The sequence below is a fragment of the Trachemys scripta genome, chromosome 2, assembly GCF_013100865.1.
Source record: "Trachemys scripta elegans isolate TJP31775 chromosome 2, CAS_Tse_1.0, whole genome shotgun sequence".
Lineage (NCBI taxonomy): Eukaryota > Metazoa > Chordata > Testudines > Emydidae > Trachemys > Trachemys scripta.
This window is the reverse complement of record NC_048299.1, coordinates 67,694,400-67,718,744: the sequence shown is the minus strand read 5'-3', so window position 1 is coordinate 67,718,744 and position 24,345 is coordinate 67,694,400. Positions and strand designations below refer to the sequence as shown.

At 47.1% G+C, this 24,345-nt stretch overlaps 1 protein-coding gene across 6 annotated transcripts in view; it reads right to left on the bottom strand.

Annotated features, from left to right (window-relative positions):
• The window catches only part of NR1D2 (nuclear receptor subfamily 1 group D member 2), a 31,474-nt gene extending 7,898 nt beyond the window's left edge, over positions 1-23,576 (bottom strand). The window contains exons 1-7 of one of the 6 annotated variants that reach the window (XM_034760779.1): positions 22,699-23,576; positions 19,366-19,707; positions 11,948-12,208; positions 8,517-8,605; positions 7,533-7,677; positions 5,390-6,018; positions 3,330-3,515 (exon numbers count right to left, since the gene is read on the bottom strand). In XM_034760779.1, coding sequence (XP_034616670.1) covers positions 3,330-3,515; positions 5,390-6,018; positions 7,533-7,677; positions 8,517-8,605; positions 11,948-12,208; positions 19,366-19,381 — 1,326 coding nt within the window. In that variant the 5' untranslated portion in view covers positions 19,382-19,707; positions 22,699-23,576. Of the gene's footprint in view, positions 1-3,329; positions 3,516-5,389; positions 6,019-7,532; positions 7,678-8,516; positions 8,606-9,217; positions 9,348-11,517; positions 11,785-11,947; positions 12,209-19,365; positions 19,809-21,468; positions 21,708-22,698 lie in introns of those variants that run through there. The other 5 variants (XM_034760780.1, XM_034760782.1, XR_004644475.1 and 2 more) reach the window with 5 other exon arrangements.
• Positions 23,577-24,345: the final 769 nt, after the last annotated feature.

Sequence of the window (24,345 nt, the reverse complement as noted above, 5' to 3'; positions counted from 1 at the left end):
CCCTCACACAGCCAATCGCCCAGTGGTCAGAGCAATTATCTGCGCTACAGAAGGCCTGATTTGAAGCCTCTGCTTTGTCTGATTTGGAGCAGGGGCATGAACCAACATCACCCACATCCCAGGTGCTTGCCCTAACACCAGGCTCCTGGCTTTTCTGGGGACTTGCTCAATCTCTCCTCTTGAAGTTGTTCCACTTATCAGCTATTCACTGGGACAGGGATCTGAACCTGGGTCTCCCACATCCCAGGGGAGTGCCTTACTCACACAAACTTAATCCGGTCCCGGTTATCTCTTATGACTACCAGCGGATCTTAAGCGTGCTCTGAGAATGCCTCTTGGAGCGGGCCTTGCTGGGGACATCGGGGGGGAAAGGGGGGGGGGGAGGAGCCTAGTCTGAGAAACCCACGAAGGCTTCTGTTTAAGCAAGAGTTCGGTGCAGCTTGTTAGCTGTGGGACAGCATCAGGACCTAGGTGGCTCTGCTCACGCGTACAGGTGGAAACTCTATGTGGGTAGGCAACAGCTAAGCACTGATTTTGACAAGTTCTAACTGGCACCTAAATAGTGGACTCAGGTGCCTAAAGAGGGAATTAGGCACCTAAATACCCTTAAGGATCTGGCCCAGGAGCACTATAATATTATGGGTTCACTTTCAACACCCAAGAAATATATGCTGTGGTGAATTTTAGCACCATGCAGAAGCTTATGCAAAATAGTTTAAATGGGCCATGAACAGTGGACAGGTCTGGGCCTGGCTTTCTGCAATGGGGAATTTCACTGCAAGGTGCTGAACACCCCCTGCTGCCACAATTTTCCCTGGAAACTGAAAATGCTCAGAACTTCACAGGATTGAGCCCCAGAAGTGTGGAGTCACTAGCCTAAAATAAAGACTCTTCTAGGTGAACAGGGTGTTAATTCTGGACTTCAAACCATATGGCCCACTCCTTAGCTGCTGTAAACCAGCACAGTTCAACTGAAGCGCTTGAGGCTATGCCTGTTTACACCAGGGGAGGATCTAGAGCTAAAATCCAGAGTGTAAAATAAAATCTAGACTCCACATAGGAATTTTAGACAGGAAGTCAAACTGGTATTTTCAAAAGGGGCCTCAATCATTTGTGCTTGTGCGTGATTGTGTCTTGGAAGGCATCTCATTTGTACTGATGTACAAAACTACACACAAGTGATTGTACAGGTACAAAGAGAGGCTGTACTTAGAGAATTTGGCTCCCTGATGTTTCAATCTATATTAATGACAGCTCCAGTGACCCCTGGGATTGTCTTTCACTGGCTCAACACTTTCAACTATTGTAATTTTGGTTTTGCTTTTAAATTTTGGTCAGATGCCCAGAGGCCTTTTGACATTGGCACTGCCCCACTGACATCTAGCTATTCATTACACTGTTATGTATAAACGAGGGAATAAAGGTAAGCATGTGGCCAGCCAGGGCTATTTATTATTTTCCAAGGATATGTCTGAACACTGAGAGCACCTTTGCATATGGAAACATTTTATTGATGATGTTGATCACTGGACTGGTGTGAAGACAGAAGAATGGGGTTCACAAGTTCAGGTGCTGAAGTGCCAGAGGGAAGGTTTAAACTTGCTAATGTGGTTGTTCTATTTTAAGGAGTAATGGTCTCAAGTTGCAATGGGTGAGGTCTAGGTTGGATATTAGGAAAAACTTTTTCACTAGGAGGGTGGTGAAGCACTGGAATGGGTTACCTAGGGAGGTGGTGGAATCTCCTTCCTTAGAGGTTTTTAAGGTCAGGCTTGACAAAGCCCTGGCTGGGATGATTTAGTTGGGAATTGGTCCTGCTTTGAGCAGGGGGTTGGACTAGATGACTTCCCGAGGTCCCTTTCAACCCTGATATTCTATGATTCTAAATTATCCCCCCAGCTTGATGACGGTCTCCGCTCTGTGGAGCCTAAAACGTGTAGAATTTTTCAGACAGGAATCAGTCTTTTTGTATAATTTGAGCAAGAATTTTAATGGTTACTTCAGGAAAAGATGTGCTGGGGAGAGGTGATAGTGTAGGCTAAGTACAAGTATGGTAATGAAAACGTAAGATAGGGCACTGGAAGGGGGAGCAGTCAGAAGTAAAGAGAAACTAACACAGAAGATGCCAGGACCTGGATCTGAGTTTCACAGTGTAACACGTGCCTCTCACGCCAACAATTGACCATTCTAGAACTGTGCAATTTAATGCATTATCAGTGAAGAAAGCAAGGGACCCAACAACTTTCAAGAGAAAAGGATTTCTTCAATGCAAGTAAACCCACAGTCCAATATTCCTGCTTAAAAATAAGTGTTATAGAAACCAGACCTGTCTGAATGAGACCTTGAATTCTGTGGGGTCAGGTCTCCTCCAGTCATGCAAGCTTAACTCCACTAATAATAGTGTGCATCACACACAGAGAAGGACACGCCCCTAAATAAAGGTCATCAAGTGAGGGACCCTGACTAGTTGTAACACCACATCAGGAGTCCTTGCATTATTAACCAGCTGATACCAATTTACGTACAGTACATAATGACCATATGCAAGCATGACTTGTCATAAAGAGCTGGTGGTGCTAAGGCCCACTACTAATGACCCAGCTATCAGCCACGTTGTAGACACTATGTAGTATCTACAGTGTAGCTACTGTATTACTGAGTAAAGTTCCAGCTAGTGACACTAGGGGATACTGGAGGCTCCAGTGACTGCAGTACCCCCGGTTACCACCGGAGGGACTCCTGTGCAAATGGAATCACTCTAGCCCCATCAGCTCTTTCTGCAGGAGAGACTTCAGGCAGCAGAGGAAACAGGTGCAGAACAGAGAACATGAGCCTCTGTGGGGCGAGTAATTCAGATTAGACCCATGGAAGCAAGGTTGCTACCTGCAGCCTCTCCCTGCTGCCCCGTAGTTCTGGGCTAAGCAACAGGTAGCTATTTAAAAGAAATAAATGATGAGTTCTGGGGTGAGGGAGGAGGTGGAGCAGGTTCTCAGCTGTCTAAGTCTGGGAAAAGGGTTTCTGGTTGAAAGGTTTTGCTGAGCTGACACAAAACTATGAACCCTGCTGGGGCTTAAGTGAAGTTAACAGGCTCCAGATGTGAACAAGATTCTCAGCTGGTGTAACCTGCTATAGCTTTATTGACATTAATATGCCATTGTACCCATTGAGGATCTGGCTCCATCTCTCTAATGGAGCAATCGCATACCCTGGGGGAAGTTTGATTCCAGATTGAGACACATGCATCTCTATTAATAAGGCATAAGATTGCTGCACAGTCAGCCCAACATCTAAAGCATGAAGGATGTTGGCAAGGCATTCGCTGAGATTCTTACCTCAAAGGTCCCAGCCTTTAGAAGATTGACCTGGTCGTGCTGGGAAAGATCTCGGAACCCTAGAATGCGTTTTGCGAACTCCACCACTTCTTTCACTGCAGGGGTGAAGCTCATCGAAAATTCTTCCCAGACTTCATGGCCACTCTTACTTGGGTCCACAAAGGGAGTCTTGCTCATTGGACAAACCTAGAATTTACACACACACACACAAAAAAACCCTCTTCAAATTATATTCCACATTTTAACCAATCTTTGAAAGAAGCAGACTCGTTGTTTAGGACACCATCATGCTAATCATACAACAGATAAAATAAGAATATTCATTAGTTAAATAACAGGGATATTTTATGCAGCTCCATTAAATATCAGTTTAAAATTTTGCTAACGTTGGCTGCTCCAACAATGAAATTAGGGAAAGCTACTACCATGCAGGGAATCGAAACTGAACACCCCATTTCTGATCTCACTCTCTCTGGCTCCTATAGTTATCCCTGAATCTGCCCTCACTTACTCCACTGTAAACCAGGATCAAAGAATCTAAACTGCTCTTTTACTCCTGGAATGGGTGGGGAAGAGAATGCTGGTGGGAAAGCATGTTCAGACACTGGCTGTCATCCTGTTGTCATCTCAGGGACGGCTGTGACGAACTCCAGAGAAAGACAAACACCAGTGTCAAGCAAGATCTGCTCAGCGTTTAGGAGAGTAACCATGATACACCAGTCTTGTCTGAAATCTAGGCAGACTAGCAAGACTGGGAATTATTAGTAACGCTATAGGGCCTACAGACACAACTGGAGGTCTGAGCCCCACTGGGCTAGGCACTGGCCACACACGATAAAGAAGTCCCTGCCCCAAAGAGCTTACAAATAAGGGGATTCTCAGGGAGCTGAGAAAAGCTTGAAGGATCGTCAGAAACTAGGAAGTGGAAAAGTTTAGCCAATTTGTACTTGAAGGTTTGCAATTATGGAGCATAACAGAACAAGAACTGGAGTATTTCCTATGTTCCCCTTCCCCAGTCTGTTCCATCTGGCAAAGATAGAAAGAGAGAGAGAGAGAGTCTACTTTAAGGGAAAAAAAGGCAGCTACTGCAAGGTAAAGGTGGGGGGGTTTATTTAAAAATGGGGCAAAGGAAGGGAAATATGCAGCATTGTTGCGTGACTTAAATCAGTTAAGGTGATCAAAGAGGCTGCAACAAGGAAATGCTTTCTGGTATGATGCTGCTACTGGACAGTCCTAGATGAGTGGGGATAAAGAAAGGGAGGGACCCATCCTTGTAAATCCTATCACTGGCTCAGAGTTTAAATTGTTGTAGGGGTAGAAGGACAGGTTTGTTGTGAACAGCCCAGAAGCCTCCAAATCCAAATGTTTTAAGTAGTTTCCATAAAAACATCTGATCTCAAATAAATAAATAAATAAACCTAGCCCTAAAAAAAAATTAAATTAAATTAAATTAAAAAAATGACCATTCAGACAAGATGAGCAAGTACTAAAAGACCTTGGTAAAAACAGACTTAAATCAACTAGACTGATTCTAGGGACGAAATCCTGACCCCACTGAAGTCCCTACTGACTTCCGGGGATCAAAGTTGCACCTCAGAACTCGTGCTTGGATACTTTTTAAAATATACTTCAAGTTAGTGTATCTACCTTTGTAAATTATTTTAAAGGTTTTATCCCTAAGAGGAAAAGGGTGGAAAAGGACTTAGTGATTCATAGGGCTCACTTCTCCAAGAAACCTACTGTAACCTGATTTTCAACTATATCTTTTATGTGCTTTAGTTGAAAACAGACTATCTAGCAGCTAAAAGCATTGTTAGACGAACCATCTCAATTGCTTGATTTCAAATCCCATACACAGTGTAAGCTGTTGATCTCTATCTAGTAGTTCTTTGCCCTAAACTCCGTTGGGTGCTATCTGGGTCTCCACTATAGACCAAATTAATCTGTGTGCAACTTCACTGATTCTGGGGCTACACTTGGTCCCATCTGTATTTATAGATCATTAAAAACATATGGCAAAAAAAGTCTCCCTGCACCAGCAACAACAGACATTACTGTACCAGGTGCATTCTCCCTCCAGTGTTGCATGAGTAAATATTCATGTTCTCATTTGCCGAAAACCCATCTTCTGGGATCCTTTCACACATTCTTTGAGTATAACCATTGATAAAGTTCATACAGTGGCCATTTGTGAAACAAACGGTGCGCCCATTTGGATAACGCATTACATTTCTCCCTTTGTATTGTCCAGCAAGATGTTGCTCACTCTCGGTATAATGGGTGTCACTAAGCCCACTGCTACAATGGTCACTATTCAAACTATATTGCTCAGGGTTCTTCGGAATTCTTTCCCCGCTCTGTGGCTGCCTGGCCTCAGCTGGGTTTTCTGATTGCTCCTGGTTGTACATGAAGGTGTCCTTGTGGGCTCTGGTCACCATACCAATCACTTCTTCCTTTGCAATGTCAGAGGGAGGAGGAGGAGATGGACTTTTGATGTTTTCGAGCTCTTGTTGGGGTTTGGATGTAAGCTCTTCTTGAGATGACAGGGGCGCTTGCTCCTGATGCTCTGTTAATGTTTCATTTGGCAAGTGACCATTGAACTGTCTGTTCATCATGGTCTTCATGGCACTTTGCATTTCAATCAGCATCCTCTGTTTTTCACGTTTAGGAATGCGGCCAAATCGAACAGCTAAGGAAGAAAAAAAAAGGTTTTAGTTACACAGGTGCACGCCAAATTCAGTCATGAAAACCAGTACACACAAAACTAATAATCTTGCCTTTTTACGCTCGGGCACTAATCCTGATCTCATCTGCATGGCTGTATATCAGCAGTAATGTTAATCCAGTGTAAAGCTGGTGTCAGATTAGAATCAGGTCCAAGATCATGTTATGCACCGTTTATATGTAAAATGAAGGCAGCGAAAAATATAACAAAAGTATCTATGTCCCTTTTCTTCGTTATTCCAAACTAGGTCTGGTCTATACACACAGTTGCACTCAAATGTGTGCTTTAAAACTGATGTAGTTAAATCAGTGCAACTTTGACTGTGGACACTCTGAAACTGATTTAAACCTGGTTTATATCACGTTAGCTTACATTTGTAGGGCTAGTTCACCCAACATAGCCAGTTTTAAACCAACGTAAGTGTGCTTGCCCAGGAGTTTGGCATTTAATTAAACTGGTTTACTTAAATCAATCGGGTACCAGCCTGAGTGTAGACAGCCCCTTAGAGGTTGTTGTCAGTGATACTCAGAATGACAGCACAATTTTTTTAAATAAAGTTCTAGGTTAAATTTGCCCAATGAGTGTTAAATTTGTTCCTGTTCAGTATGAATCTGAGGGAAAGAAAAAGTGAAACAAGGTGGGGGGGAGGGGTGAAGGTCTCAGCTCAATTAAATTTGTGGTTTGGAAGCCAAACAATCTATATTTTCTGCACCTCACTGAAAACTATTGCACGAGGCAGACTTTCAGTGAGGCGTTCAGAGATTCAGCGGTGCAGTTTCAGTTACCATTAAATTTGTGCAGCTCTGTGCTTTCTCCTTGCACTGAAAACTTACTCCTGAAACTCTACTCTCTGTAATAGCCTTACGTGAAGTGACAATAAGAAGATAGTGTGCTATGGGCCTGACCCAGCTCCTATTAAATCTTTCCACTGACTTCAGTGAGAGCTACATTGGGCACTATTTCCTCTTGTTTAAAAATAAAACCTAGGAAATGTATGCAATACACTGGACAGGGTGGTTCAGATTCTTATCTCAGTTACACCAGTGTAACTCCACAATAACCCCACTGCCACCAAGAATGTCATTTTGGATTTACACCAGTGTAACTGAGATCAAAAACTGGCCTAATACCCACAGAGGAGTTTAAAATATTGTTTAACTTAGTAAAATAAACTAAGACTGTTACATCAAGTCCGTCCATCTAGCAGCTGTCGCGCGTCCTATTGTATTAATCCCAACTCCAGATGCTCAGAGAAGGGAGGGCTTTCTTGGCTACTTTATATATGGTGCTCAGTATAGCCACACAGTGAGAAGACGTAGCTAATCCACATGTAAGAGACAACATTAGCGTCCAAGTACAACAGGATTCAACTATCTGTTTCTGCCTCCTTATGATCTTTGACACATTCTCTTTTGAGACGGGAGGCATGTGCAGCACAATTCACTTTTACAACGTCATTATTCAATTCAGGAACATACCATCTCTTGACATTCCAACAGACAAACATTTTTTGAAGCGGCATTGCTGGCATCTGTTCCTATTCATTCTCATTATAGAGCAGTTGTTATTCTTCAAGCACTTCTTATACTGGATGTTTTGCTGAATGCTTCTTCTGAAAAAACCCTGCCGATAAAAACCACAACCCATTACCGTACAGGTCAAATCTTCTATCAAGATCCGGCCATTTGCAAGGAAGCTTCACTTCCTCATATACACTTTCAGAGCCATAAGAAGTAGGTGCCACTCCTGGCACTTTACAACTTCTCGTGACTGACTCGTCTGACTCCCTCAGACAGTTTTGCTAGCACAGTGAAGCATAATGTGCAAGGAAGCATAATGTGCACAGTGAAGCATAATGTGCACAGTAGGATCAATACAATAAACTGGTTGTTTCTAACTATAATAAATTCTAAAAGTTTCCCCAGCAGTCAAAACTTAAGATCCATTATTATCCTCATTATACTGATGGGGGAACCAGCAGAGCTGAGAGGTTAACTGACTTACCCAAGATCACACAGGATATCTGTGGCAGGGATGGAAATAGAATCCAGCTCTCCTGACTCCCAGCCCCGTATTTTAGCCACCAGACCACCTCTTGCACAATGTCTAGCCTCCTCCATTCAAGAAAATGGCTTTTACATAATTGCCAAAAGCTCCTTCACAAAATGGGCCATTCATGGTGTTCCAGTGTCTGAGAACAGATCTTTGATCAATCAGTGGTGACACGTAGGCCACCAGTTTAGTTGTTCCCATGGGAAGGCATGGTGTGTTCCCAAGCAGCTTGTCTTTTTAAAGCAACCTGCATATATTTTGAACCTTCTCAGATTAACGTTTTATTAGATTAATATAAATTTAACTTTTCAACATCATCATCCGCTTACCCCATGATTCCAATTATTAACTCCCCAGTGATCTGAAAACTAGTCAGCATCCACAACAGAAAGGAGACTATTATACTTTACCTTACAACCCTCACAAGCATGAACACCGTAGTGAAATCCTGAAGCGACATCCCCACAGACTTTACACAGGAGGACCATGCCATTAAATTCTAGAAATAGAACAGAAGACAGTGGGCATGAAAATCCAATGGTAACATTCTGCCTCATAGGCCTTATCTACACTGGTGGCAGGGTATGTAGGGTACATGTAGCTACACACCCCAGTGAGAGTGTGCACCTGCTGGAGCCTTTCCTTGCAGTGAGGAAAGGCTCTGGCAGTGGGACACGACATTGCAATGTAGATAGGGAGGCACTGCTTAGGCACGTAGAGAGCCACATAAGGTATATACCCTAAGGTTCAGCCGGGTCTCTACTCTACTTGTCTAAGCAGTGCCTCATTGTCTCCACTGCTTTTTATACCTGTGCTAGCTGGGCATGCAGTGTATGTATTCGACATGCCACTGCAAGTGCAGACCTACCCATAGAATACACCTCTGCCCCTTAAAATGTGGTTTGCAAATGAGATACTGCAAATCAGTTCAATGTACAAGAAAGAGAGGAGACAAAAACAAGAACACAGGAAAACCCTGCACAACTCAGCAGGGATTAGTTTCGGAAGAATCGCTGGATAGAATGGAGAGAACACACATACACTGGGCTAACAGTGAATTTTTAATAAAAGTAGCATTGCACTCAATGGTAGAAAAAAAAAGTCTGCTTACATTTATGAATTTTTAAAAGGATCATTTAGGAAACTAGGTCACCAAAGTTTGGGCTCAATCTGTCTTCCCATCAGGACAAGGAAGCCCATATAAATGTTGCAGTTTCCCCAACTGAGAATAAAGATCTTTTCTTAAAAACAGAAATATTAAAAGACACTGTTAACTTCAAAATCACATGTTGCAAACAAATAAGTTATTTTACCCTTTTTACTAATAAAAACTTTGGTCACATCCTGCAATTGACTCCATGCAGGCAGTCCTCCACAGCCACACAGAGCCTCCCCATTGGGATGCATTTGCAGAAACAGGACCTTACATTCTTAAAGCTGAAAGGATTTTCTAAGTCCAATTTGCTTGCCACTTTTTATGCTCTTTCTTTATATTTTGCATGTTTTGTTCCAGCTCGGATAGTAAAGAATGGGACTTTCCAAAGTGTTCAGCATTGCCAACTCTGCCAGTGACTTCAGGGGAGCAGAGTTGGACTAATGCTGAGCACTAGAGTGGCTTGGAAAAATTTCAGTGGAACCATTTGCCATCTGAGACTGCAGTTTCATTAAAGTTCATATTTAGTCCCTAAAGAGAACACGAGCAAATGTCAATCTTGAAATCCTTTGTGAAAGGGAATTTCTGTCCTCTGCATAGCTCTGCTAAGCGCTTTGAAAAATCCCACCCTAAAAATCAGTTAAATCAGTCTCAATTTTGTTTACAGCCAATTTCACTGTCAGGTTCTTATGCCCTGATTCTGCAAACACCTAAGTGCACCAGCAGCTTTCTGTACATGAGCAGTCCCGTTGAGTGCTTTCATGTTTGCCAAACAATGTACAAAGCAGAAGAGGAGGGGAAAGATCTTACTAAGATCTTGGATTTATTTATTTTGGGTGGGGGTTGGGTGGGAGAGAAATATTTTTTTAAATAATTTGAAGGCTTTTTAAAGTACAATGATCAGACTTTAGTGTTGGCTTCATAATGCCATCAAAACACAAAATATGAGCATAGGTGCTGGACCTAGGGGTTCTGGGGGTGCTACTGCATCCCCTGACTTGAAGTGGTTTCCATCATATACACAGTTTACAGTTTGGTTCAATGTCTCTCAGCACCCCCACTATACAAATTGTTCCAGCGCCCCTGAATAGGAGGGTTGTCCAGAAAGTTTGGCTGGCAAAAATAATTTTGTCTCGGGTAGAAGAAAAACATCTAAATTCAAATTAAAAGCTTATTGAAATACCCTCTGATCCATATATCGCTGCAGTCACTATTCAATGTTAACATTCTTGTAAAAAAACAAAAAACAACCGGGGATCACTTTTAACTTGTAAAGATTGCTTTAAAAAATTGCTTTATTGCTAAACTTCTGATTATCAAAGAATATATAATGCAGAAACACAGTAACTAAAGCAAGTCGAAGCCCACAGGCGCCGACTTCTCCTGGCGCAGGTGGGTGCTCACACCCCGCCCCACCCCGCCTCCACCCCTGCCCCACCCCCATTCAAACCCCTTCCCCAAAGTCCTTGCCCCAACTCCACCCCCTCCCTGCCCCTATTGTACCCCTTCCCCAAATCCCCACCCCGGCCCCACCTCTTCCCTGCCTCCTCTCCTGAGTGCGCTGTGTTCTCGCTTCTCCCCCCTCCCTCCCACAGCTTTTTACGCTGGGAGAAGCGGGGACGGCGCGCTCAGGGGAAGAGGCGGAGGCAGAGGTGAGCTGGGGCGGGGCTCTTGGCCGCTGGTGGGTGCAGAGCACCCACCAATTTTTTCCCCATGGGTGCTCCAGCCCCGGAGCACGCACGGAGTCGGCGCCTATGTCGAAGCCTACAATATAGTTGCAATGACCAGCACCCCTGTAGTTCTGGCCATACCAACTTTTAATTTTATTTTATTTGTGGTTTAAAAAAAATAAAATCACTTGTAGCTGGAACTTAGTGCACACGTTCTGAACACATTTTTACTGGTGTCTGTCTGGAGTAGTTCCTGGTGAAGGAACTTGTGTGTATGTATAGTAGCTAGCGCAATGAGGTCCTGGGCCCTGACTGGGATTCCTAAGTGCTATCACAATATAAACTTCTAAAATGATTCCACTGATCTCTATAGTCATTAAAGAGAAACACTGATGGAAATAAGAATTTGTTCCTAGGTTTGAGCCTGTGGACTAAACTGTCTTTTAAAATGACATTTGGCCAGGTTTCAGTGAAAGGAGCACAAAGAGAGACTTGTAGCAGACTTTGTTTTAGCACTTACATAATTTCAAAACTGCTGGGGCTTTTTATAAAAAAAAAAATTAGTGAGAGTTCTTGATTTAAACTTACTTGTGGGCCAAAGGACAATATGGCCTGTTGGCACCACTTTGCACTGTGAGGAAGCAGTTCCAGGTCTGGGAGTGGCATCAGTGCATTTCATATCCTGGATCAGTAAAACTCAGGCACATAGCAGAGGTGATGAGCTTGAGCTCAAGGAGTAGGGTTGAAAAAAGATTGGAAAGATGGCTGATTCAGGCTGAAGTTGTGGCTTCTGTCTAGCAAGAGGCTGTTTGCTTAACATCTTGGCCAGAGGATGAGCACCATAGCTACCGCTGTCTAGAAGGAAGGAAGTTAGAGATTAAGCGTGGAGGGAAAATTGTGGTCACCAGAATGAAGGCTGGGAATGTCCTCAGGCCAGGTAAGACCAGCCATCAGTTTGAGACAGTGGAGCATGACAGTGCATGTTTATCTGCCTGATAATACCTCAAAACATACATACTTGTAAGTCCACCATGGCCCTTGGTCAATCCAGCAGCACTCGACCGGCTTGTTTTAACAGCATCATCTAGCTGATCATTCTTTGGTGCACCGTCAGAACCCTCGCTGCTCCTACTGTTACAGCTGCTCTCGGAGGCGGAACTGTTTGGTGAAGATGGTACAGGCGAAGAGGAGGACTGGAAACTACTCTCTGAGCTCTCACTGTGACAAGAGGCTGGGCTAGACGCTGAGCTTGAAGAGCTGATGTAAGCAATCACGCCCCCTGGGGGAAGGAAAGCGAAGACTGTAATGACAAAATACCAAATGTACGTACACAGCTCGCAAGTGATCCACTTCCTGAGCCAGCACCACCTAGGGTGACCAGATGTCCTGATTTTATAGGGACAGTCCCGATATTTGGGGCTTTTTCTTACATGGGTGCCTATTACCCCCCACTCTCTGTCCCGATTTTTCACTTGCTATCTGGTCACCCTAGCACCACCTGACGCAGCATGCCATGTGTCTTTACATGTGCCTCTTTCAAACCCGTCCCCCAAACTCATTTCTTTCCATTAGCTTTCCATGACTGACCTCCCCTTCCACCCCATCTTCCCTTGCCTCCTAAAATGGAAAATGAGATTAGATAAAAGAGGGAGCAGGGGATGGGATCAACAGCAAGTGTAAAAAGCTTGCATCTGATGTGGATGATGGGGAGTCACTGGAGGGACTCAAAGCTGGGAGGATATAACCTAATCAAAACCTGATCTCAGAAGCAGTGTTCTGAAGGGAGTTCAGGGTAGGAGGTGCAAATTGGAGGGGGAGAAAAAACTAGGGCCTTGGCTACACTGGCAATTCACAGCGCTGCACTTGCTGTGCTCAGGGGTGTGAAAAAACACCCCCCTGAGCGCAGCGAGTGCAGCGCTGTAAAGCGCCAGTGTAATCAGCGCCTGCAGCGCTGCACGCTCTCTCTCAGCGCTGCCGCGGCAGCACTGTGAATCCGCAAGTGTAGCCAAGGCCTGGATCTTAGAGGTGTTATGAAGACAGAAGCAGAGATCATTTAGATAAGGGTAAGAGAAAGGGCAAAGTGAAAGATAAGTATCAGGGGGTAGCCGTGTTAGTCTGTATCTACAAAAACAACAAGGAGTCTGGTGGCACCTTAAAGACTAACAGATTTATTTGGGCATAAGCTTTTGTGGGAAGAAGTGAGGTTTTTACCCACGAAAGCTTATGCCCAAATAAATCTGTTAGTCTTTAAAGTGAAAGATGACACCCAGGATACAGGCCTGAGAGAGGGAGGTGGTTGGTGGTGTCCACAGTAATGGAGAAAGGGGATGGGGCATGAAGATAAGGAGTTCAGTCCTGGCCTGTTTTTATATTAAGTACCACTTGTCGCATTACAACTCTTTGTAGCACATTTAAATATAGTTTCAGTTGCCAGGCTCTTTGCAAGGCACTGCACTCCCACTTGCAGAACCGGGAGACTGTTTAGTCTTAAACTCTTGAGATACTTTTGGAGAAAACAGCTTCTTGCTCTCTTTTAGGCATGGAAACTGATTTGTTTTTTCATAGGGTCCCTTCCCCAGGTTATATGCCCAAGGAATGATCTTGCAAGGGACACAACAATTCTTTACTCTTCTTTTGAGAACCAAGTCAATTGTCATCTCCAAGACCTAATATTTTAAAAGCCATTACAAAGTATTTGCTATTTCACACTAAAATCGGTGAATGTAAAAGCTCATTGGCAAAACCCAAGCTATTTAAAAACTGTGTTTAATTCCCTTTCTGCTCCCTTTGTACTGCTGTGGAAGATCCCTTTACATATGACTCATTACAGACCAGAATAAGATGATGCATATGCCTTAAGTCAGTAAAAGCTACAAATAACAAGGAGTGCTTGCTCAACAGATTAAGTCGGTACAGCGGGTCCTGGGTCATAGTGCCTTATGTTAATTATAGTACATTTGAGGATAAATGCTGCCACTCTGTCCTACTACTCTATTATACCTTTGTGATACATAAATAATTTCTAGAACACTGAGTGATCCTCTGCAACATACAAATTGAAATACTTGGCACAAGAATCAAAGACAGATAGTAAACTTGGAATTTCATTGTTTTTGTAAATTTAATTAAACCTGTTAGCATTGCTGTAGCAGCTTTACTGGACCTATTTTACTTTTTAATAGCGGTGTCAAAACATTAACATTAATTCAAACTTAAATCTCCCATTCACTATGTAAAAGTTTTTTTACCTTCTACCTAGTCCTTCAGCAAAACTTTGTTCAGGTGGAATTCGATATCAAGTGCTTACTTAAGTATGCACCTTACAGGGATTACTTTTCAAGTCCTGAAATGCAATGCTATATGCAATGGTATATTCCTTAACATCATTCCTGTAGGGTTATTATTATAAACCATATATACTGCAATGATCAGTTCATCCGGGGGTAAGTTTTCAGTGTAGTGTGTGAGAGAGAAAGGTGGCACTTGACACAAGTCATGTTATCGTAATGGAAGCTGTGCACCAGATTCCACCAAAGAAACGCTAAAATATTACATAAGCCCCATATTAACCAGTTGGGGGACACATAGGCCTAGTCTATGCTTAAAACTTAGTTTGACATAGCTACAGTGGCCAGGAGTGTGAAAAATCCACACACCTGCTTGCTGCAGCTATGGCAACCTAACCCCTCAGGGCAGATGCAGCTAGGTCAATGAAAAAATGCTTCCATCAACCTAGCTACTGTCACTTGGGGAGGTGGAGTTTCTACAGTGATGGAAAAAAGTGCATCTTAGCTATGCCACTGTAGACATGGCCCAGGTGTCCTGCAATTCATAGGACAGACCCCTGTTTTCCCTGAGTGTCCTGCTTACTGTTGTACCTGACATTAAGTCACATTACTGAGTTAGCAAAGGAAGGGAAGCATGCTTCTTTCCATGTGAGCCCAAGCAGAGCAAGTGAAATGCCAATCAAAGGAGACCTCCCGCCTTAATCACAGCGGGGAACACTAAGCAATTGCACCCAGTACCATATAGAAACGATCATGTCTCCTCCAGTGATGGAGACTTATCCTCACACCCTTTAGTAGTGGTGGGGAACCTGAGGCCCAGATGTGGCCCGTCAGGGTAATCCTGTGGCGGGCCGCGAGACTGTTTGTTTACATTGACCATCCGGAGGCACGGCCGTCCGCAGCTCCCAGTGGCTGCAGTTCGCTGTTCCCGGCCAATGGGAGCTGCGGGATGCCGCAGGACACAGGGATGTGCTGGATGCCGCTTCCCACAGCTCCCATTAGCCAGGAACGGCGAACCACGGTCACTGAGAGCTGCGGGAGGCCATGCCTGCAGACAATCAATGTAAACAGACTGTCTCGCAGACTGCCACCGGATTACCTTGAGGGGCCGCAGGTTGCCCACCACTGTCCTATAGGATAGAGGGTACTGAGCTGCACCTTCTCCCCTGAACAGGTGGAAGACAGGACCTAACCGAGGAGTATTGTACAGCAAATTCATTTTACCTTTGCCCCTCCTAATGAGGTTTTCAAAACCAAAAGACCCAAGGCTAGATTCACAATCTAGCATTACAATGCCTAACATCCTACTGCCTAGTAGAATTCACAGGCCCGAGTTAGGCTCTCAGGTTCCCTGTACACACATAGTGAGAGGCCCTTAAAAAGAGTTTCACAGACACCAGCACGCTGAACAAGAGCCATGATTTGGAGCAGGGACTTGAAGCCAGGTGAGTGCCTTAACCACTAGGCTGGTCATCCTCATGCTTTCTTTGGCCCAATGACTATTTAATTATTTATACAACGTGGAAGTGCTTCACCAGGACAGACTTAAAGACAGACACCCCAGAATACTCAGTAGCCCAGGTGTTCAGGAACTCATCTGGGTGGGGGGAGGCCTGGTCCCTGCTCCATAGCAGGCAGAGTGGGAATTTGAACCAGGTGAATATAAGCACACCTCCTCCTTGGTCTTCTGGTGTGGGGCAGGTGTACTCAGAACACAGCTACCAGATTGGGCTCAGCAGCTGAGAGAGGCAAGGGAATTCCTCGTTTGTGAATGCTGCTGGAGCTTAGGCCAGAATTAGGTGCTGAGCTGCTCAGCAGTGCCAGGCCTTAGGCAGATTTGCACATGCCCACCCACAGAAACCTAGGTGCCTTGGGGACTTTACCAGTGGAGACTTGAATGCCTAGGGACTTTGGCAGCTACAGGATCAGGTGACAGCTGAGCCCTAGTTCTGTGAAAGCCAGTTGTGCCTAAATGTTGGACTTGGGCAGTTAGGCACCTGAGTCCCCACTGGAAATCTAAGACCCACTGGGTATACTAACCATTTCCGTATGCTAGGGACTTCTTGGTTACTTATCATATTATTGAGAAATATATTAAAATTGAGACTATCTTGGAAGATTCTGTGGCTCCTCAGAAATCCTTTGCTCAGATTTTAATATTCTTTTCTATTTGACTAGAACGGGGGTCGGCAACATTCGGCACGCGGCTTGCCAGGGTAAGCACCCTAGCGGGCCGGGCCAGTTTATTTACCTGCTGACGCGGCAGGTTCAGCCAATCGCGGCCCCCACTCGCTGCGGTTCGCCATCCCGGGCCAATGGGGGCGGCGGGAAGCCGCGGCCAGCACATCCCTCAGCCCGTGCCTCTTCCCACCGCCCCCGTTAGCCCAGGACAGCAAACCGCAGCGAGTGGAGGCCACGATCGGCCAAACCTGCCACGTCAGCAGGTAAATAAACTGTCCCGGCCCGCTAGGGTGCTTACCCTGGCGAGCCGCGTGCCGAACGTTGCCGACCCCTGGACTAGAAGTACTAGGTTATAGCTGCATTTCAGAAAAACCCACGTATGCAGTGCAGAAAAAACACATTTCACAGAAGCAGCAGGTCCTGATATTGTATGGACGAGTCAGCGCTGCAGACACAAACTTCTTGACTCTTAAAACAGAATTTGCTAATATAGAAGACAAAGGAATTTTATTTTATCCTAAACTGAATTGTTGTGATGTGAAACCAGTTCTGGATGTTCATTTTAGTCATATTCACAAAGGATTCTGAAAGAAATTTAGAATTCCAAATGATATACTACCACCAGCTCACGGTGAACATGTATTTTGAGCAGGAAGTTATATAACTTCTTAATGATGACTCCCGTTATTTATATTTCAGCAGATTATTAAATCTTTGCAAAAAACAGAGTTCAGCCTACCCAGATGCTATTTTAGTACCAGTCTCTATTGTTGTTGCAATAGTTTAGATTATTTGCCTTTCATCTTTAACATAAAAGTTTAACAATGAAAATAACTGAAATGATATAGGGTACAAAGAGAAGACTTTAGTCAAGAGAAGGAAAGCTAATTGTTCTTTCTGCTATGAAGAATTTTCTACTGTACAAGATTATCACATTTAGGTTCAATTAAACGGGAACCATCCCATTCTAGGGCAAAGGAACAGTCTTGAAAATAACAAAACTGGCACATTAAATTATCAGCTCTTGCTGAAATAATTTATAGATGCACAGTCACACCAAGGGTTATTTAGCTGTTGGCACAGCAAATGCGTCCTTCCAAAGTCAATTTAATTCTGTTTCATAAAGCACTGTCCAATGTTTTTCACTAGAGCCACAGGAGCTGTTACATAATCAGCCGCTATTATATATAGAATAATAAAACCCAGCCTTTTCACTCAATTTATTTTAAGGGAGGATGCAGGAGCCATTGTGTCCTTACATGGCAATTACTTTTCTGCTATTTTTGTAAAGCCAGAACTCCCCCACCTTCCCATAAAGCCCAGACAGACATTCTAATTCCCATACGCTCAGGTGGGACCCAAGATCTTTTCGTGTAACATGCTGTAATCTGGACGTGTCCAGCCATCTGACTTGCTGGGCTCATTACATGAGCGCAACCATCAGCGCAGGCGAGTCTGCCCCCCTCTTTCACCTGTTATAGTCCTGCTGTTGCAAGAGCCTGTCCACGTGAGAAGAATTTTAAACGTGTCTTCATTCCAATCACGTGGGCAGGCACACAAATACAACATGCTATGCTGCAACGAGCCAGTAAGACTGCCGCCCGGGGGCCAACCCTACGCCAGAGGAGAGTGTCCAGATGTCCCGATTTTATATGGACAGTCCTGATATTTGGGGCTTACATAAGCACTTATTCCTCCCGATTTTTCACACTTACTATCTGGTCACCGTACTTCAGGGATCCTAAATACCTAGCACTTTTACTCGCCAGAGCTCTGGGCAAGCACCAGGCACTGGGGGGTCGGAGAGGGGAACAAGGGCAACACCCCTCTCCTGCCCCACCCTCCCCTCCTGGTCCCCTGCCCAGCCACAATCACCTGGTGAATGGAAGGGGGTAGCGACCCCCAGCCCCACTCTGCGGGCATTCTAACCACGCCCCATCGGGACGGAGCCACCCTCCGTGTTCCAAGGTTCTAACCACGCCCTCTTCCGAAGGGAAAAAGAACACCTTCCCCCCGCCCCCTCCTGCAATGCAACGCCTAGAGGCGGCGCCTCCCGCTCCAAAAGGCGAGCAGTAAGAACCTTGGAACCTCTGGGGGCGGGGTCAGAACGGTGCAAACCCCTCCCTCCCGGCGCTCCGGTGGGCGTGGTCAGAAGCGCCGCATCGATCGGGCGTCCTCTGACCCACGTGTCCCCTGCGCGCCCCGTCCCGTCACCCCCGATGAATGTAGGTCACCAAAACAGCGGCCTCCTGCGGGCCTCACGTGTCGGAGCCGGCAGCCACCCAGCTGGCCCGCCCCAGCCCTATTATGCAATCGTTACGTCACAGCCCCGCACGGCCAATAAGCGAGCACGCAGCGCGGAACGTAAACAGAAGGCACACATGGCTCGGCAAGCGGGTCCATGTGAGGAAGGGCAGACACCGGCCACAGGCTCCGCAGGGGGAGGGAGCGGGTATCAGTCCGTGGGAGGCAGCCGTAGCAACCCAGGTTCCCCAACATCCACCACACAAATGGGACAGAGCAGCCGAGGAGTGTGTATTTGTGTGTGTGTGGGGGGGGGTGACTTTAAACCCCCACAGGCTAGGAATAAGAATAACCCCCCCTCCCCAACAGGGATCAAACCCCACAACATGGGGGCAGCTGCCCAGCACAAACAGGCGAGACGCTCTACTAGATACGCTACCCTGACAGCAACAGCCGCCCTCCACTGCCCTCATTCCCCCATCCGAAGAAGTGGGTTTTAGCCCACGAAAGCTTATGCTCTAATAAATTTGTTAGTCTCTAAGGTGCCACAAGTACTCCTGTTCTTCTCATTCCCCGATCAGGCATTCACCCACCCGACACTAACATGGGGGTCACTGATCATCCACCCCAGATCCCCCAGTGACCCCAAAGCATTCACCCTGGGGCTTCCTCCCTCCCCATACCAGCACCCCGTACTAGCAGCTGAGCTTAGCAAGTCTCTTACCTGCATTGACCTCCATAGTTTCCTCCTCTGACGAGACGGCACCAGCGACCCTGAAACTCCCGACTGGGGGACGCGGTACTCTGCGACCAAGCAGGCCTAGCACCCCGACTCTCCTGCTCCCCGCCGCTGCCCCTCTACATGTGCCCCCGGGCTCCCCGCCAGTCGGCACAGTACAGCGGCTGTCTCTGCAGCGGGGGCGCTTCTTCCCCAGCCCTGGCTGGGCGTGTGTCTGCAAAGCAGCAGCAGCAGCAGAAGAGCCTGGCTGGGAAGGTTTCCTGCTGGACTGGCTCTTGGCACGGCGGCGGCTGCTGCTGCTGCTGCTTCGCTCCTCGGCTTCCTCCCCTTTACAACAAAAGCGATTGAGACACAGGAGAGTCACAGAGTGCGGCACTGACCATGTGACTCACCTCCACCTCCTCCCTTCCTTCCCTCCCTGCGCGGGCCCCTTCTCTCCTCGCGCTCTGGGCAGTGCAGTCCCCTCTCCTCCCCCTGGCAGGCAGCTCCTCCCCTGGCCGCTGCCTCCCTCCTCCTACCTTGGCTCTCTCGCTTTACCTAGTGACACACTTCCCTGCAGTCCTGAGTGGAGGGCTGCGGGGATCGCAGGCCGCACACACGTGCGTGGGTGGTGCACACGGGCTTCTGGGGGTACATAGGGGCCAGCAATTACCCTCCCCCCGACCTGCAGCCCTTTACTGCCCCTCTCAGCGCGGCTGCAGAACTTTTTGCACTCCTGCTTGCTCGCCCCATTCCCAACTTGCTATATATATGGTCACGGATGGGGGGAGAGATCAGGCAAGGGAGCAGGCGTCAGCACTCAAGAGTCCTGACAGCCGCGGGGAGAGCAGAGCAGAATTGATGGTGGACACACTCTCTCTCTCTCTCTCTCTCACACACACACACACACCCTCTGTGCTTTCCCTAAGTGGCCTGACGCCAAACTGAAAGATAACGTTCGTTTTGCCCCTTCCCTGTGGCGTAGTAAGAAGTCTCATCCCTTTGTTTATATTTGAAACAGCAGCCCAAGGGTTAAAACAAGAGTCCAGGGCCAGGGGTAAATAAATAGTGTTGGAGCCTTTCCGTCCTTTGCCTATATCAGGTTGTCAAATTAGGCCCCAACACTACTGCACATAGACTCTCAGTAAGCGTTGCTACATCAGAGCATATTGTTGCAAAGGGCAGTGCCATCCTCCACCAAGAAGCATGTGTCCACACACAACAGTACTTGCAACAGTGCCCCAAAGCTAAGCGCGGTGTCATCTGCCACCATGTCACTGTAATGCTGCAGCGCACCAGAGTGAATGGAAATGTGAATACTGTGACTGCAAGAGTGCACTTACTCCTCCCTGTGCAATCCTTCCCACTGGTTCTCTCACCTGTTAAGCTACTCCCCTGCCAGCCAGTTACATGTAGATGGAAAAATCGGAAAAGGCTCATAGGTTACATGAACCACCTATCCTGAAATAAATCCACTTACTTTCCTCCCGTATGCTGCCCCCACCAGTTCCCCTTAAGGAGTGAAGTATCCTTTGTGGCTGCATTGCATTAGGTGGGAAAGTGGACATCGGGGGGCTTGTTGGGAGAGGGAGGCAAGGTTGAGTCCAGGGGCAATACTCTGGACAATGTCGCCTAGTAGCAAGAGTCTGTGGCCAGGAGGTAGGGGAACTCGGGCTCTCCCTGCTCCACCAGGATCCAGTCAAGGACCCAAAGAAACAATCATTCAAAACCCATGGCCTAGGACAGTGGTTTTCAAACTTTTTTTATGGGGACCCAGTTGAAGAAAATTGTTGATGCCCACGACCCAAGGGAGCTGGGGCTGAGGAGTTTGGGGTGTGGGAGGAGCTCAGGGTTGGGGCAGAGGGTTGCAGTGCGGGGGTGAGGGCTGCGGGGTGGGGCCAGTAATGAGGGGTTCAGAGTGTGGAAATGGGCTGTGGGTTGGAGCAGGGGGTTGAGGTATAGGAGAGGGGTCAGGGTTCTGACCTGGAGGTGCAGGTTCTGGGGTGGGGCCGGGGATGAGGGGTTTGGGGTGCAGGAATGGGTTCCAGGTTTGGGGGGGCTCAGGGTTGGGGCAGGAGATTGGGGCGCAGGGTTGGGGTGCAGACTTACCTCTGGCGGCTCCCTGCCTAGAAGCTGAACCCTCTACTAGCCGCTTCCAGGGCGCAGTGCGGTGTCGAAACAGGTAGGCACTGGCCTGCCTTAGCTGGGCAGCACCGTCGACGGGACTTTTAATGACCAGAGCAACCCAGTGCCTGACATGCTGCGACCCAGTATTGGGTCGCGACCCAAACTTTGAAAACCACTGGCCTAGGAGACAGGTGCCCCTATGCCTGCTCCGTGGTCCTATTCCTTCCTTGGATCCTCTGCTGGTGCCACTAGTCTGTCTTGGAGTCCCCCTTGGAGTTCTCTCAGGCCACTCTCTGGCAGGTCTCCCTCTGTCTGTGGTGGTTTGTCATACACAGCCCCTGCATCTGAATTGTCTGTTGTGGCTTGAATGTAGGGTCTGGTCCCGGCTTAGAGGTGCCTTGACAGCTTCTCTGCAGGAGGCTACAACACCCAAGAGCTCTCCTGCTCTGTCTGGGAGCCTGAGCTGAGCTGCTCCCCGTTGAACTCTATCTCCACTGTGATCATGCCCAGAAGGGGTGGGGCATGCCTCCTGTGTCCAGAGCAACCCCTTAACCCTCACTTCAATGGCGTGGGGTTCAAACACCCCATCACACTCCCTCCCCTCAGGCTAGAACCAGGCAGTGAGCATTCCTCATCTCTCTTCCTCCCTCCTACAAGAAGAAATCAGTGTTAGCGTGCGCCTTTCCTGGGCAGTGGAGCACTTGAAAGTCATAGGGTTGCAGGTACCACCTCTGAATCTGGATGTTGATGTCTTTCATCAAGTTTAGCCAGTGTAGAGGGGTGTAGCCCATGACAAGTAAAAAGGATTTTCCTAACAGGTAGTAATGTAAGACCTCTATGGCCCACTTCACTGCCAGTTCCTCCTTCTCAATCGTAGAGTAATTTGTTTCTCTGGGGAACAGCTTCCTATTCAAAAACAACACCAGATGTTCTTCACAATCTACCTCTTGGGACAATATGGTCCCAAGGCCCACGTCTGAGGTGTCCATCTAAAGGATAAATGGTTTTGCAAAATCAGGGTAAAAGAGAACGGATCCCCAAGTTAGCCAGACCTTCAAACCCTGGAAGGCTCTGTCACACCTCACATGCCCCAGTCCATTGCACTTTCATGGGTCGGGTACTTTTCACAAGGTTAGAAAGGGGGTCGCCTGTTGTAGCAAAGCCAGGAACAAAGCACCTATACTAGCCCGCCAGTCCAAGGAACCACCTCACCTGTCTCTTGGTTGAGGGGGCCAGGCAGTTGGTTTGCACCTGGACTTCATCCCCAGGGGTTGTAGCCATCCCTGCCCCATGATGTACCCACAGAATGTTACTCCCTTCTGGCCCAGGCAGCATTTGGCCAGGTTTTCAGGCAGTCCCGCCTTCTTGAGGGCTTGGGTAACCTCTGAGAGGTGACATAGTCATCTATAGTGCCAACTGGGAGGATGACCTATGTCATTAATGTATGTAGCAGCATACTCTTTGTGAGGTCACAGTAGTTGATCCATCAGTCACTGGAGGTGGTGGTCTCTCCATGCAGGCCGAATGGCATGGTTACACATTGGTAGAGGCCATAGGTAGTAGGGAAAGCCGTCTTCCCCAGGGATGCCCTCGTTAGAGGGATTTACCAGTACCCTTTGGTAAGGTTCAACATGGATATGTATTTGGTATTTCCCAGTCTCTCCAATAACTCGTCCACCCAGGGCATAGGGTAGATGTCAAAACACAATATCTCATTGACCTTTCTAAAATCAATGAAGAACGTCTTTGATCCATCAAGCTTTGGCACCAGTACGATAAGGCTCCTTCATTCACTGAGGGATTCTTCAATGACCTCCCCCCCAGAGCCAGCATAGCCTGGAGTTCTTCATGGATGACGTCCCACATTTTCCTTGGCAGGGGTCAATGGTTCTCTTGAACCTTCTGTCCAAATGTCATAGCAATGTGGTGATGGGCTAAGTGTGTCCTCCCTGGGAGAGCCGAGAACACTGAGGGAAGGCCTGAGTCATTTTATTATTTGGGTTTGTTGTCTCAGGCTGAGCTTTGGCCCCATCAGTACGGGGGTTGGATCTGGGGGGTGGGGCAATGCCTGAGGTTTGGTTCTAGGGGGTATGGGGTCTCCTGAGCCTTCCAGGCCTCCAGGAGGTTGATGTGATAGAGCTTAGTCTCCTTCCATCTCCTAGGCTGTTGGATCTCATAGTCAATACATCCTAACTACCCTCCTGACCACCTCACACAGAGCTTTCCATTGGGCCAAGAGCTTTTATTTGGAGGACAGGAGCAGCAGTAACACCCTGTCACTCAGTCTGAATATTCGCAATCAGGCCCCTGGTTTTATGTGCTCTCCTGTGTCTGCTGGGCTCTCAACAGGTTTTCTTTAGCAAATCCCCCTAGCGTTTTGAGTCGCTCCCATAATTGGAGCATGTACAACATTGTGTCCACGACTCAGGATTCTTGTTCTTCACAGGTCTCCCGGAGGAGATCCAAGATCCCCCTGCGCTGCCTCCTCAAAAGGGAAAGCCCGGTGAAGGCTTGGGGGACTTCGCATGTGGCGAACAACAATGATGACGGCAACCAGTCCCAGCACAATGGATCGGTGTCAATGAATTTCTTCAACTTGGACTTCAGGGTCCTATTGAACTGCTCCACCAGCTCCACAGTCTGTGGGTGGTAGACAGACATCTAAGAGTGTTGATCTTCAGCATCTCACACAGTTCTCTCATCATTTTGGATAAGAAGTTGGATCCCCTGTCTGTCCATATTTCCTTCAGTATCCCAACCCTGGCAAAGACCTGATCGCCCGCTAGGATGGCTGCGTTTGTTATATGTAGTGGGATGGCTTTGGGGTACCACGTAGCATAGTCCACTACCACCGGTATA